This window comes from Anas platyrhynchos, chromosome 7 (genome assembly GCF_047663525.1).
Source record: "Anas platyrhynchos isolate ZD024472 breed Pekin duck chromosome 7, IASCAAS_PekinDuck_T2T, whole genome shotgun sequence".
Classification (NCBI taxonomy): domain Eukaryota; kingdom Metazoa; phylum Chordata; class Aves; order Anseriformes; family Anatidae; genus Anas; species Anas platyrhynchos.
Window position 1 is genome coordinate 25,804,755 of NC_092593.1, and position 12,720 is coordinate 25,817,474.

At 39.0% G+C, this 12,720-nt stretch overlaps 1 protein-coding gene across 4 annotated transcripts in view; it reads right to left on the bottom strand.

Annotated features, from left to right (window-relative positions):
* Positions 1–12,720, bottom strand: part of PDE1A (phosphodiesterase 1A) — a 221,846-nt gene that overhangs the window by 181,777 nt on the left and 27,349 nt on the right. The window contains exon 1 of one of the 4 annotated variants that reach the window (XM_027461480.3): positions 672–818. The exons of the other annotated variants lie outside the window; for them this stretch is intronic. Coding sequence (XP_027317281.1) covers positions 672–673 — 2 coding nt within the window. The 5' untranslated portion in view covers positions 674–818. Of the gene's footprint in view, positions 1–671; positions 819–12,720 lie in introns of those variants that run through there. 4 annotated transcript variants of the gene reach the window in all.

Here is a 12,720-nt window from a genome sequence, read left to right on the forward strand (position 1 = left end):
GAAAGAGTACACTTACATATATTTTTAGCTGCAGTGTATCAAGAAAGTACATATATACATAGGAAAATAAGTTCAACAAAAGTTCTCTCTGCCATCCCTTTATCACTTCTTTGCCACCGATAGATATTACTAGCAATTTTAAGAATATTACTGAAGCGCTCTGCACCAATGCAGACTGCTGCTCTCTGTACTAGCAGACCACTTTGCCCAGTTTTTATTATTACAAACATGGCATTCCTAACCTTTTCCCAGAGGCCTACCTCTGATCAACAGCCTGCCAGTGATGGCCAGGAGCCTGCCTGCAGCTTGGCACCTGTCCTTCCCCACACTCTCTTGGTTTAGAGCACAGTTGTCTATGACAAGGACTAATACTGAACTTGCACTCCAAACTGAGAGCCAGCATAAAAGATCTGTCTAGAATCAAGACAGATCTAGTCTACCAATGTAGTAAAGGAACCCAGGCCAACCCTCTAATCATTGTGCACAAGAAAGGAAAGAACAAACCTGTGACTATCTGAATGTCCTCCATCTGAAAGCAGCCCTGTACCCATGCTGCAGAGGCAGCATGAAGGTCTCTTGGCAGTGCTGCACAAAGCCACTAGAAAGGGAGGTCCTGTTCCTGTATCAGCATGCCTGGCAATACTAAAGGCAAAGCTAAAAGTCATACTTACATCAAAAATGGCTCACTAAAGCAGCAATTTCACCAATCCTGAGTTTAGTGTAGAAGGATTCTGCTCTGGAAGTTAGACCACAGCCCACAGTATGGGAGAGATGAGAAGATGGGAGCGGTAGAGGTGAAGTGCTCTCCAACAGCAGGAGTCCCTGAAAACATTCTGTCTGACTCATTAGGAATCATTCTTAAGCTGAGCAGAGAAAATTGAGTCATAAATGACTCATCCACTTACCAGATGGGAGGAAAGCATATATGAAATTTGGGACTGCCACTTGGTGAACAGTGTATCATGAGCTGCTACTGCTTGAGCCGTGAGTCAGCTTCCCTGACTGCCACAAAACAGGGAAAATACAGAGTGATGCACACAGAAGCAATACACACCTTAACCTGCTAGCTAGTCCCCTCATCAAAGTGTACCACCAAGGAGAGGTGTTTAGAACATTTTGCTGCCAAGCAAGCCCGGATGTTTAGCTGGCCTTATCTAAATTATGGCTCACAGCTTAACTTTTACACAGTTGTAACAGGCAATTAGTAAAAATTCAGGAGACGTAAAATGCTTTTGTCACACCTGCTCTGTTGCAGATAGCTTCTTATCCATTAAATATAAAGAGGTATTTTGCTAGAAAAGCAAAAATGCTTATTAAATGCTGGTGAGCAACGCCAGAAATCTGTAAACTCTCACATCTTAACTTTTTCAACAAAAGTAGAAAATTAAGACAGAGACAAGGCAACAGCTTCTTATCCTCAGTGGTACCAGCTGAGTTTCAGGATTATGTGCTTCATCTTTTAGAGTCAGAAATCTCAGATAGCAGAGAGACTTCAGAGTGTAGATTTACATCAATCCCTTAATCTGACCTCACATTTTCTGTGCTGAAAGCCTCTCTGAGCTGCCTTTGTATGTACTGAAAGACCATAAGCAGTTTGCTCTTGAGACTGGAAAGCTGCTATAAATCAGGCTCCAAGCTGACATCTAAAAATACAAAGCATATAGGCACCCGTCTTTTTTCTGTTCTGACATCCGAATGTTCAAGGTTAGTCCAGGACCCATCAGCCCTGCCCAATTTGCTTACTTACTGATGTCATAAGCAGCTATAAAAGTTTTGTCTATTTAATCTTAGAGTCCGAGCATCTTGAGTCCCACTTGAGTAACTGCACCAGCCTCCCCAGCAATGGGTTAATCTGCAGCTTTAGCAGAGCAAAATATATACGCTTGACATATATTTGAAATAAGAGCTGAAGGTGTAGCTTCTATGGAATTGAAAGTATTTGGAAACTGGGGCCTGATAGGTGTGCTTCTAGATCAGAATCTCAACTGCAGCTCACTATGGGTGCTTTGTAGATGGGTATGTCCTTCCAGTCATGGTATGGTTACCCTACTTTTGGTATGATAAAGATTTTTATAATTCCACAGTCAAAATCTCCACATCATGACTTGTCACAGCCACAGAAATCAGCTAAACAGGAGTTCCAGTATGACTTAGTATACCATAAAGTTCAGAAGCTATTTACAGGATATGCAAACAGCTTATGCAGTTACTGATAAAAGTATCACGATCTAAGTAAGCATTAGCATTTAAATAAGTTCAGCTACAGATGATGATTTCACAGTACAGAAGGAAAATTCAGCTTAGAATTTCTGCTGGTCCATGGCACTAAATAACATCGTATATTTTCCAGCAAGTCCAAACTACTTCTCAAGGAATGTCAGAATTGTCATGCCATTTTCACCTCGTTCCTGATGCACAAAACTGGTACTTGCACGCATTAGTTCCTTTGATGATACAATATCATAGCTGTAAAGCAATGAGTTTTCTTATATGAAAACAAACCCCTCGTGGTACCAGTCTGACATCTCACACTCTAAAATCAACATCTAACAGGCAATGTATGTATGATAATTTAAAATAAAACTAAATATTGCCAACCGTACAATTCTTCTACTTTGAAAAGCCTCTGTGTAGCAACATTTGAAGCAAAAGTATTGTTTCTACTTTCTGTTTAATTAGTAATGTTTGATGCCCAAAAATAAATTAGCATTATTGGAGAGCCAGCCACAATTCTGAGCCTTCTCCTGCCTTTCTTCCAAGGGGACAAATCCAAACTAGTGATTTCTATGCTAGATATTTTAAAAATTTAAGTCAAACTTGATTCAAATCATCTCTCCATTGTTTTTATGCATTTATTCATAATGTGTGGGGGAAAAATAAATAAATAAAGATCTCCATCCATATCAGCAACTCTGTTAAGAAAAACAGAATTACTCACTTTCATTGTTGAAAGAGCCCTTAGAATTAATTAAAGTTCTCTTCACTTATTTTTTTGGGAAATGGAATTTCTCTGTATCTACAATTGCAAATCTGAAGCCTAAATTGCAATTAAGTAGTCCATCATTTCCTTGTGAAGGCTAATTTCAAAAATGCAATATGCACAGTTGGATGGGAAGAAATATCTATAGTTATGGTGCTCAGACACAGCAACCTTGCTGAGAAAATTCCAGGTAATTCTTCAAGTTTACAGCTACTAGGTTGGTTTCAGTCTTTCATTCTCACTAAGTCTTTCTGGTCTGGGACCCACAAAGGGAAACAGAAATTTGATCTTAATGGATTATGCTTGTAAAAAAGCTTATTTAAGTACCCGGCTGACATGGACAGGTGGCTCCAGGCCTTCATTCAGTGCTTCAACCCTTTTCTATTCTTTATGGCCTAGCAGCTAGCTAGCATCCTGAGAAACAGATACCTGCTTTATCATAAGTGATTTAATGCTTGCTGCTGCTGTTTTGTAATAACGTAACTTAACATAGCATAATATAGCCTGCTGCAGTAGTAAGTGGAAGAGATTTCAAGCAGACTTTACTTAGCCTTCAAAGCACACTGGAAGTTCCTGCTAACCACCTGAAATGTGACTTTGCTGCCATTATCACTGCCTCAACTTGTGCCAAACAAATATTTAATTATTTTTTTAACCTTAGAAGAAGACTTGGGAATCAGGCTGCCATATGTGAACCATTACAAAGTTTTTTCAGCCCTGGTTTCCAGCAATAAGGTCTCCTTAATTTAAGCATGTTTAACTCTGCTGCTAAAGTACCCAGAAGTATAGGGTCTGATTAAAGCACAGTCATGGGGATCAAAAAGTCTGGAGGGTATTGGTGTTGTACTCTCCCATTGATCCCTATATTGAAATTAATGACACTGTTTGTTTCCTTGTCTTTTTTTATCTGTGAAAGAGTGAACTGCAAAATTTATTCAAGAATTTCAAAATCCATATGTAACTCCTGGAAATGGAAAAGGAGAAAAATATATATAAGGTACTGTTTTTGAACTGTGTTCTTAAAAATGTTAGAAACAATTAGAGAGTTGCAGAAATTGTCATAGTAAAAATTCATTTATCTTTGTTAAAAAATGTTAGCTTAGTTAGGATCTTTAAAGATTCACTGAAAGATATCACATCTATGACAAAAATGGTCCCTCTGGAAGAACATGGGACATCAGAAACTCCTGAAAGAACTGGGTTTCTGACTGTTTCTCTCTCTTGTCCTGGAGACAAGCCAATAATTCAGTAAATGTTATTGTAATTCAGCAATTACTATTTTTGAATTTTTCTCACTATCACTTTAAGGTACTAGAAACTCAGTGGTTACAAAATGAACTGGAGTTTCTTTAAAGAGTAGAGTAGGTTTTACTAGAGAACAGATACTACAAAACGTGCCAGTGGGAGCCAAGTTGTCTCCTGTAGCTATCTGTAATGAACATGTGCTTCTCAGATTAAATGCAGTCCTTGATATGGCCACAGAAGATACGTACAACTACAGAGGATCTAAGGTCTCCTACTGTTGATAATGACTCATATCCTGTATTTTCCACATAGGACAGCAAGTCCCAGCTATTTATGGTACAGCCCATTAAAAATTTCTTTTCATGAAAAAAAATGTTGTCAGTTGCCATTCAGGAGTTGATGTAGGAGGCCAGCTAGTATGTTACAGAAATTATCAGAGAAAAATACTATAATCACAAAAGAGCCAAATGTTTCCTCTTGAGCCCTTCGAGATAGCAGATGCATAGTCGTAAGCAGAATATTTTGTCTCCGAAGATTTTGTTCATACACAGATCACCCTAGAAAATAAAGGATGGAAAAATATGGTACAACTGATTTCAGTCTACACCTTTCTATGCCATGTATCTCACGGATATAACTCTTCCCCGCACAGTGCCCCAAAACACAGGATGGGAATGAAAATACCTACAGCATTGTTACACTGGATAGGGAAGGAGCAGTGGGTGTGTGTTTGTGCACACGCGTGCATGCCTGCTGCTGATTCATGCTGTACTCAACATCTTCCAAGTAAAACAAGGAATACTCTTTAAAGGCAAAGTCATACTTTATGTTAGGTGTTGTTTGTTTTTTTTAAAGCTTTAACAGTCTAATCAAAGAGTTATCTGTTCAGTCAAAATGTGACACTAACATTTATAGTTCAAATTCTGCCAAGTCAAAACAGATATTTTTTGTGTAATCAAAACACAACCTTTCTGCAGTCTACCCATTTCAGCCTTTCACTGCCCCTTCAGGTCCCAACGTCAGTCAGTCCACATGGTGAGACTTCAGTGTTCCAGGTCTTCACAGGGAGGATCATGATTGTGGTGGTGATGTGATGCTGATGTGACAGGTGAGAGGAGTGTGCCAGGGGGTATCTTTTTTGCATGAGGTGTGATACTACTTGGATGGTTTCTTCCTCCCCAGCCTACAGTCCACTCAGGGCTATTTTTATATTTTCTAACTAGTCTTTACACCTTGTTCTTTCTTTATTAGTCTACAAGTCTGCCTTATGTCCAAATTCACCAGACATGGTGTGTTTCACATACATCAGATACTTGTTCTTTTTTACCCTTAAAACCAGTTTTGTCTGTTTTCAAGTCTTTTTTTTTTTTTTAAGCACCAGAAGTTGGCCAATGGTGAGCTTTTAGTCCAGTCTCCAGTACCATCTTGTCCCACTACTTTCAAGGTTTCTGTTGTCATCCCATGCTTGGGCTGAGAAGGCTCCTTGCTACCTGTATAACAGATCCTACATATGCTCCAGAGTCTGCAGATCCCGCTGATTTGTGGGCAAACACACTGCTAATTAAGGCACCCTGCAGCACATTTGCTGGTCATTAGGAGTGAACTAAGGACCCACCAGAGCATTCCACTGGTATCACTGTTTTCAGATGAAGGCTATAGACATCATGGCAACAGCAGATATGCTACCAACAGTGTTGGCAGATGTGCAAATGCTGAAGTTCAAAATTATGCAGATTATCACATGTACCTGCTGGGTTTGACAATGGGGTTTAGGTGTTTACTTCAGTAAACAGCAACACAGAAAGATATAAAGTATTTCGATCTCTTAAAATAAGCACAAGCATTCCGTGTTGGAGCCAGGACATGCAGTGTGTGCAAGCCTTGAACAAAGACACCACTAATTGAACAGCCACTCCTCACTGTACAGGCTCACAACAGACTTCACAGCATTAAGATGATGTATGGACAGCCTCAGGAATTTGCCATGGCCAGCATCCAGAAGGAGATTCATTTGTGGTGTGGCAGAAACTCTGAAATAACCATGCTATTTGTCAAACTGGCACCAGTTTTTGGCAGGGGGCCATAATGTCGGTCTTCCTCTCTTGAAAACCAGATGCCCATTATTGACTGTTCCCACATGCAGAGGATCTGTGGGACTCCTAAGGGCCTAAGTGATATTCTTTCAGAGCGACCAAGACTTGCACAGCTTGTCACCATTGGCAGCATCCTTTAACAATAACATGGATCTGCTTCAAGTCTCCCTGACAGCAGCCCATCCAAGCCTGCATCCAATGCCAGCCAGGGCAAACAAGGTGGCCAGCTGCTGCTGCCATTTGGTGTTCACACCCAGCTTCAGCAGAGCTTCCAGCTCCCTATTTCCTGAGTTTGAAATCAAAGTCACCGTGTGTCACACCTAAACAGCAGACCAAAACCAAGAAGCAAGCCAGTGGCTCTGTGGACTGTGCCCCACATGGGCACAGGACTTGTACACATTATCCAAAGTACTTTCTGTGCCCAAGAGCCTAACCGGGCATTACAAGAGTCATTCCCCAAAAAATGCCCTTTTTTTCTTTCCCAGTTTTTGGTAAGTATCAAAGAAAAATGTACTTTGACATTGCTTGAAATCTATAAAAACAAAATCCTGAAGCTTTCTTAGGAAAACCAGAAAGAAACAGAATAGAAATAACAGTCTTTCTGCTGAACTGTCTGAAGGATTCACAGTTAAGAGAAACGTCATAAAAGATGTTCATTTCCTCTACCATACATATTTCTACATGATTTAAAACTCTTCAGCACAGACATGTATATAGTCAGCTCCAGACTAGAGAGACACTTAATGAGTCTTGATAGTCAATAAGTTAACTCTTGGAATGACGATGCTGAGGGATATGAAAAACACTCTTTCAGTAAGAGTACTAGAGCTGCACCCTTTGCGGAAATAATACTTAGTCACATCAACTTACATTTCAGTACTGCTTAGCCACTGTACAGTGCTGCCACATGACTCTGACTTGCACCTCAGACATTTTAAAACTGGTTAAGACAGCAAATGTTCTGATCCATGAAAGAAGGAGCTCACAAAACTAAAGGTGAGTTGAAATTCAGATGGAGCCATGATTTTGGTCATTGGCAAGAGTGAAATTGCATGGACCAAGGAGACATAGGCATATTGTAGATAAACAAACATTTTATGCAGGTGTTTCTACCTGGTGGTTATTTCCTATAAACATTTTCTATAATCGAATGATCAGCTACGCAATTGCTAAGCTATACGAATTTAAAATAAAACCATTTATTGCTGTTGAACTTTAATTGTGAACCAATGACTCAGCGGTCTATTAAACAGATTAAAAGAAATTGCTAGGTAGAAGTGCTGACTTTTCCGTATACCAGTGGAATATTAGATTTTAATCAATTCCTTGGTGTGTTTTTTCAGTCATAATTTGAATGATTCACTGTATCCAGATGCTAAATGCTGTTCATATTTCAGTATACATACAACGAGCTCCCACTTGCACAATGTAGTTCATTTCAAAGTAGCCCCCAATTGCTGAGGGATGGTTTATAAATTCAACATGGCCCTTTAAAAAGGTCACCAGGCAGTAAGTATTACAAGTGCTGAAGTTCAGTTGTGTAGGAAATTAGGTGTTAGGAGACCTGAGTATAATACTGATTGATCTCTCCAGAGCCATACTCTGCCATGGGGGTCAACAGGAACTGAGTGAAAATCAATAGGAAGACGACATACTGTGATTAAAATCCTTAGGGATGATATATATAGTGAAAAAATGTTGAAATAATTCACGTTAGGATTATCGACAGTATAAATACAATCCAATACAAGAATCACAGCTCTCCCGTTGAAAAAAAAAAAAAAAAAAAAAAACTTTTGGAGAATCACAGAAGAATCACAGAATAGCTGAGGCTAGAAAGAATTGCTTGAACAGGTTGCCCAAGACTGCGTCCTGTTGGGTTGTGAACATCAAACATCTGCATGGACAGCAACTCTACAACCTCTCCGGGCAACCCGTGCTAGTATAAGAGCACCACTTTCATGACAGAAGTGCTTACTAAATTGCCAGTACATGTTAAGAACTGGTCATACAAATAAGGCCAAAAAAAAGAACAGAAGATATTTTTCAAGTAAGACAAACTACACGTCTGTGCTGTCAGATCTTTACCTGTGTAGTTTGAAAGGGGAAATTCTGATTTGTGATCTGTTTTATTTATTTATTTTTTATTATGATGTAGTCAGGGCCAGTTCTGAAGTGCTAGTCTTTGGAGAGATAAAGGGAGCATCTGAATACTATGGTCTCTATCTATAACCTCTGACCAAAATATTTATACCCAGAGGGGATGAGGATGAGCAGGAGATGTCACTACCTGGTTACAGGTCCCAGTGGATGGCTACTTTATGAGCATAGTTCATATGCACTGCTTTTTTCTATAAGGACACACAGATCAAAACTGTAAATGACAGAACAAAGTAGAAAATGCCAATGGGTAGCAAAGGGTTTGCTTTTGTGATTCAAAACTATGATCACCTATGTCACAAGCTGCAATGAAAGACTAAAGGAAAATGCAATGACACTGTTCAGTGAAATAAGTATTTCTGCTGTCAAAGGGAGTGGAAATCAGTTCTCAGGTCCACTTATGCAACCACTCATTTCTGTTCCTCCATGAGACTCTCAGCTGTAGAACAGCCACAAATGGAAGAATTTCCTAAACCTGAATTCCTGTAGTCCCATCGTGGGGAAGAATTGATCAACAATAAATTAAATAAAATTAAAGTTGGAATACATACCCCTTCCATCTAGAATCAGAATAATTCAGGTCAAAAGGGGCTTTAGGAGGTCTCTAGTCCTGGTTCCTGCTCAAAGCCAGGTCAACTCTGAGGTTGGATTGCTCAGGGCTTCAGCCAGTTTAATTTTGTCAAAATTAAATTTGCAAATGACTCCTCTGAGGTACATGCATATCAGCACAGAACCTGGCAAACTGCCAGAGTTTTGCTGATTTACAATCTCCTGCTGAACTGGAAAGAATATGTTGAAACTGCCAGCGCTGAGGTCAACAGACAACTTGGGATTCAAGATGCTTCCGAATTACTACAAAACTTCCTGGATCGTGGCTACAGAATATAAATATGCGACAATTAATTTGTGCACAATGCTGAACCCATATCACTGTGGGATGGATTTGAAATACCAGTTCTGCACTTTAGAGAATTCCAGCCTGTGTCATAACAAGGAACTTTATGACAGCAATAAAACAGTTTATATGGCTTAGACTTTAAGGCAGTTTCTTGCTCCAAACAGCTGTGCAGTCTGGCCCACAGGGGCTCTTTAACCCAATAGTCTTCTGCCACACCAGTATTAATCAGAGTAATGCCACTAAAGTAAATATTTTCTTTATCATATGTTTGGCCAAGCTACATTTTGCACAAAAGGAAAACAAGGTAAAAAGCAGGAATGTTCTGCTCAGGGCCAGAAGTGCTTCTGCTTTTGGCCACATTATTCTGGAGATGTAAAACAAAATTATTGTGCAACATCTAGGAATCCTAACACACACCCATATCTTACCAAAGGCTAATTGCAACAGTTTCACATTTGGAAAAAATTATGTCAGCAGCAACAGTAACTAGTCAAGAAGCCTTCAGTCAAAATCCCCCAGAAACTTCCAAAACTTACAATAGCCCCAGTGTGAAAAATCAGGTAGCATCTCAATGCTTGTTAAATCACTACGGTAGGAAAATAAGTGTCAAATTGTTTTAAATAAATAAATAAATAGAGAGAGAGAGAGAGAGAAACAAAAGCTACCCCCGACAAATCACTGCAATCTTTCCAGGTGATGGAAACTAGATGGAAACTAGATTTACCTAAGTATTATACTAATTAGAAGTAGTTCTGATGTTAAAAATTGGAAGCTAGTGGTGAGTGCACAGTTTGTTTCAACTTTTGAATTTGGTTTGTTTGTCATTCAAGATAAATTACAAAGGCCAGTGTTAACAGCTTGGACTTGCCAACCCTCCTGACCATCAAAACCCTGAGGCAGAACCTTTAGATAGCAGCTGTAGGACACAGACATCACACCCAGCAGAGCTGAAGCCAGGGCATTTCTGCACAGGTCATGGGCAGGAGGCAACCCTGTTACACCACCCAAAGGTGCTGCAAGTGGAAATGGGTGGGCAGCATTTGTTTCTCCAGGTGCAGGTCACCAGACGGCCTCTGACAATGCAGAAGTGCTGCTAGTCACACAACGTCCTTCAGCGGACAAGAGATTCATGTATAGAGGTTCACCATCCCTGCTCTAAATCTTCTTAAAGAAAACCACATCTCAATAAATAAATAGGTAATTAAAATAGTAAGTCTTTTATTCTGCCTAATATTTTAGCAAGAAATTGCTTTCACTCTCAACAGGGCTCTGTATGAGGACATTTTTCACAACACATTTTGAAATGTGAGGGTTTTGTTCTTGATGTTCTATGCTGGAAGCAAACTAAAACTTTTTCAGTGTTATTTGAAAGGAGTGTTTGAACCAGGGGCATTGTCCTGACATTTGGAAGAAGCATATTTTAGGGTAAAATTACCTCTCTGACTTAGAATGAATGGGGTTGTAAAAACCTGTCTAAGAGGGAGCGGGAATTTGAATGTAAGCCACAATGCCTCACACTCTACAGAAGCTTTATTTCAGCGAGCAGTTGCACTCCACATTTGCATTAATTTGTTTTCTTCTGTGCCCATCATCCAGGACTAATCTGCTAATCTCTTGAGACTACATTTTGAACACAATCTTATCAAGCAATGTCAGGTTTCTGCTGACACAGAGGTAATTTAGGAACATCTATTATCCTTTACTATAAACATTCAATATTTAGATGTCTTTAGGGTGATTTCTATTCTTAAATATACTGCAACTTAATTAGATCTGAATTGCATTCTCTCTTTAAAATGTTATTTTCTTTCATTTCACATGCAGTAAGAGTGCAAAATAATTACAATGGCCAACTCTAAAATTGCATGATGTTCTTTAGTGATGTGTTTGTTTTTCCCTTCCTGCCAACAGTGACGACAATGCCAAGCACAGTTTTTCGGCTCATTTGGTGACAGCAGCTCATTATTCACCTCTGGCTACAGTTCCTTCAGATGTGTCTGCATTATCGGAAATTTTCAGGGAATAACTTCTTTTCGCACACACCGGGAGGGTTTAAGACTGCTGAGACGCATGGCTCCTAGGCACACTCAGCCAGCTGTAGTTTAGCTATTATGATGCAAAATGTCTACTAAAAAGCCTGTACCCATGTGTTCACAAGGAAACATGTAAATGCCAACCCGACTCATCAGAGCTGACAACTAATGGAAGTAGGGCAGCATGAAGTGTATATGTCCTACATTAAGTGCTTTTGTTAATTCTCTATTTGATTAATTTTTCAAAAACTTGGATATCTTAAAGAATGAGATAATAATAGTAATCTCTATGTTTACTTTCATTAAACTGATTATGAAAATAGAGATCAAACAAATAGTCAAAGGAAGGAGAATAGTTCATGAGTGCACTTCAGTTCATTTGCTCTCAAAATATCCTCCACCAAAACAGTTTCCTTGTAATTTATTTTTATTATTTTTTTAATATCACCTCCCAAAAACACAAATAAAATGTGTTCTTTGTTTTTTGTGTGTGTGTTTTTGTTTGGTTTGTTTTGTTTTAAATCACTAAATAATTCTTGAGAAATGTGCCATAAGACCAAGCAGGAAGAATATATATTTAGCACTTCAGAATTCATGCTTGACAGAGAGTAAGGGAGAATGGTTTGTGAAGTCTGACAGCATGCTAAGCGAGTAACTTTTTCTTTTTCCAAGACGTAAAAACCATCAAACTGTAACAGTTTTGGCAGTGACCGTCTCTTAAGTACCTGGATTTGATCACCAACAAGGTGCTTCTGACATTTTCTTTTCTTGTACTGCTGTTTCTTTGTTTGCTGAACCTAATACAGAAATTCTGCAATTCTAATGAGAGTATTCAGAACTTAATCTTCGAAAATGTCTATCTTTCTTCCTTACCCCTCCCCTTAAAAAGATCTAAAGCTCACATTAATCCCAAGACTGGAAAAGCTGATAATATCTAACGGTTAGAGAGAATAAAGCAAGAAAATAGGAGAAATGCATCTTGACATGAAACAGTCTAAAATTCACTTCCAAGGAAGTTCCAAATGTTCCAATTTCATCACATATCCTTTCATTTGACTGTGTCTAAACACTCATATACTTGAGAAATGAGAACAACAGAAACAGCACCTAGCAATAGCTGCACTAATGGATGTGTATTCACATAGGCTGGTGATGAATCATATCGTTTGTAAAAATGTCATTGCTTATATGGGATTAAGGATTTCTTGCTGAAAAGGATTATCAAAGTTACATGATGTTACATTAGAAACACAGCCTGAAAACAAGGGTATCTAAGGCTGCTTTTTATTGCTCCCATGTTTAAATTGAGGC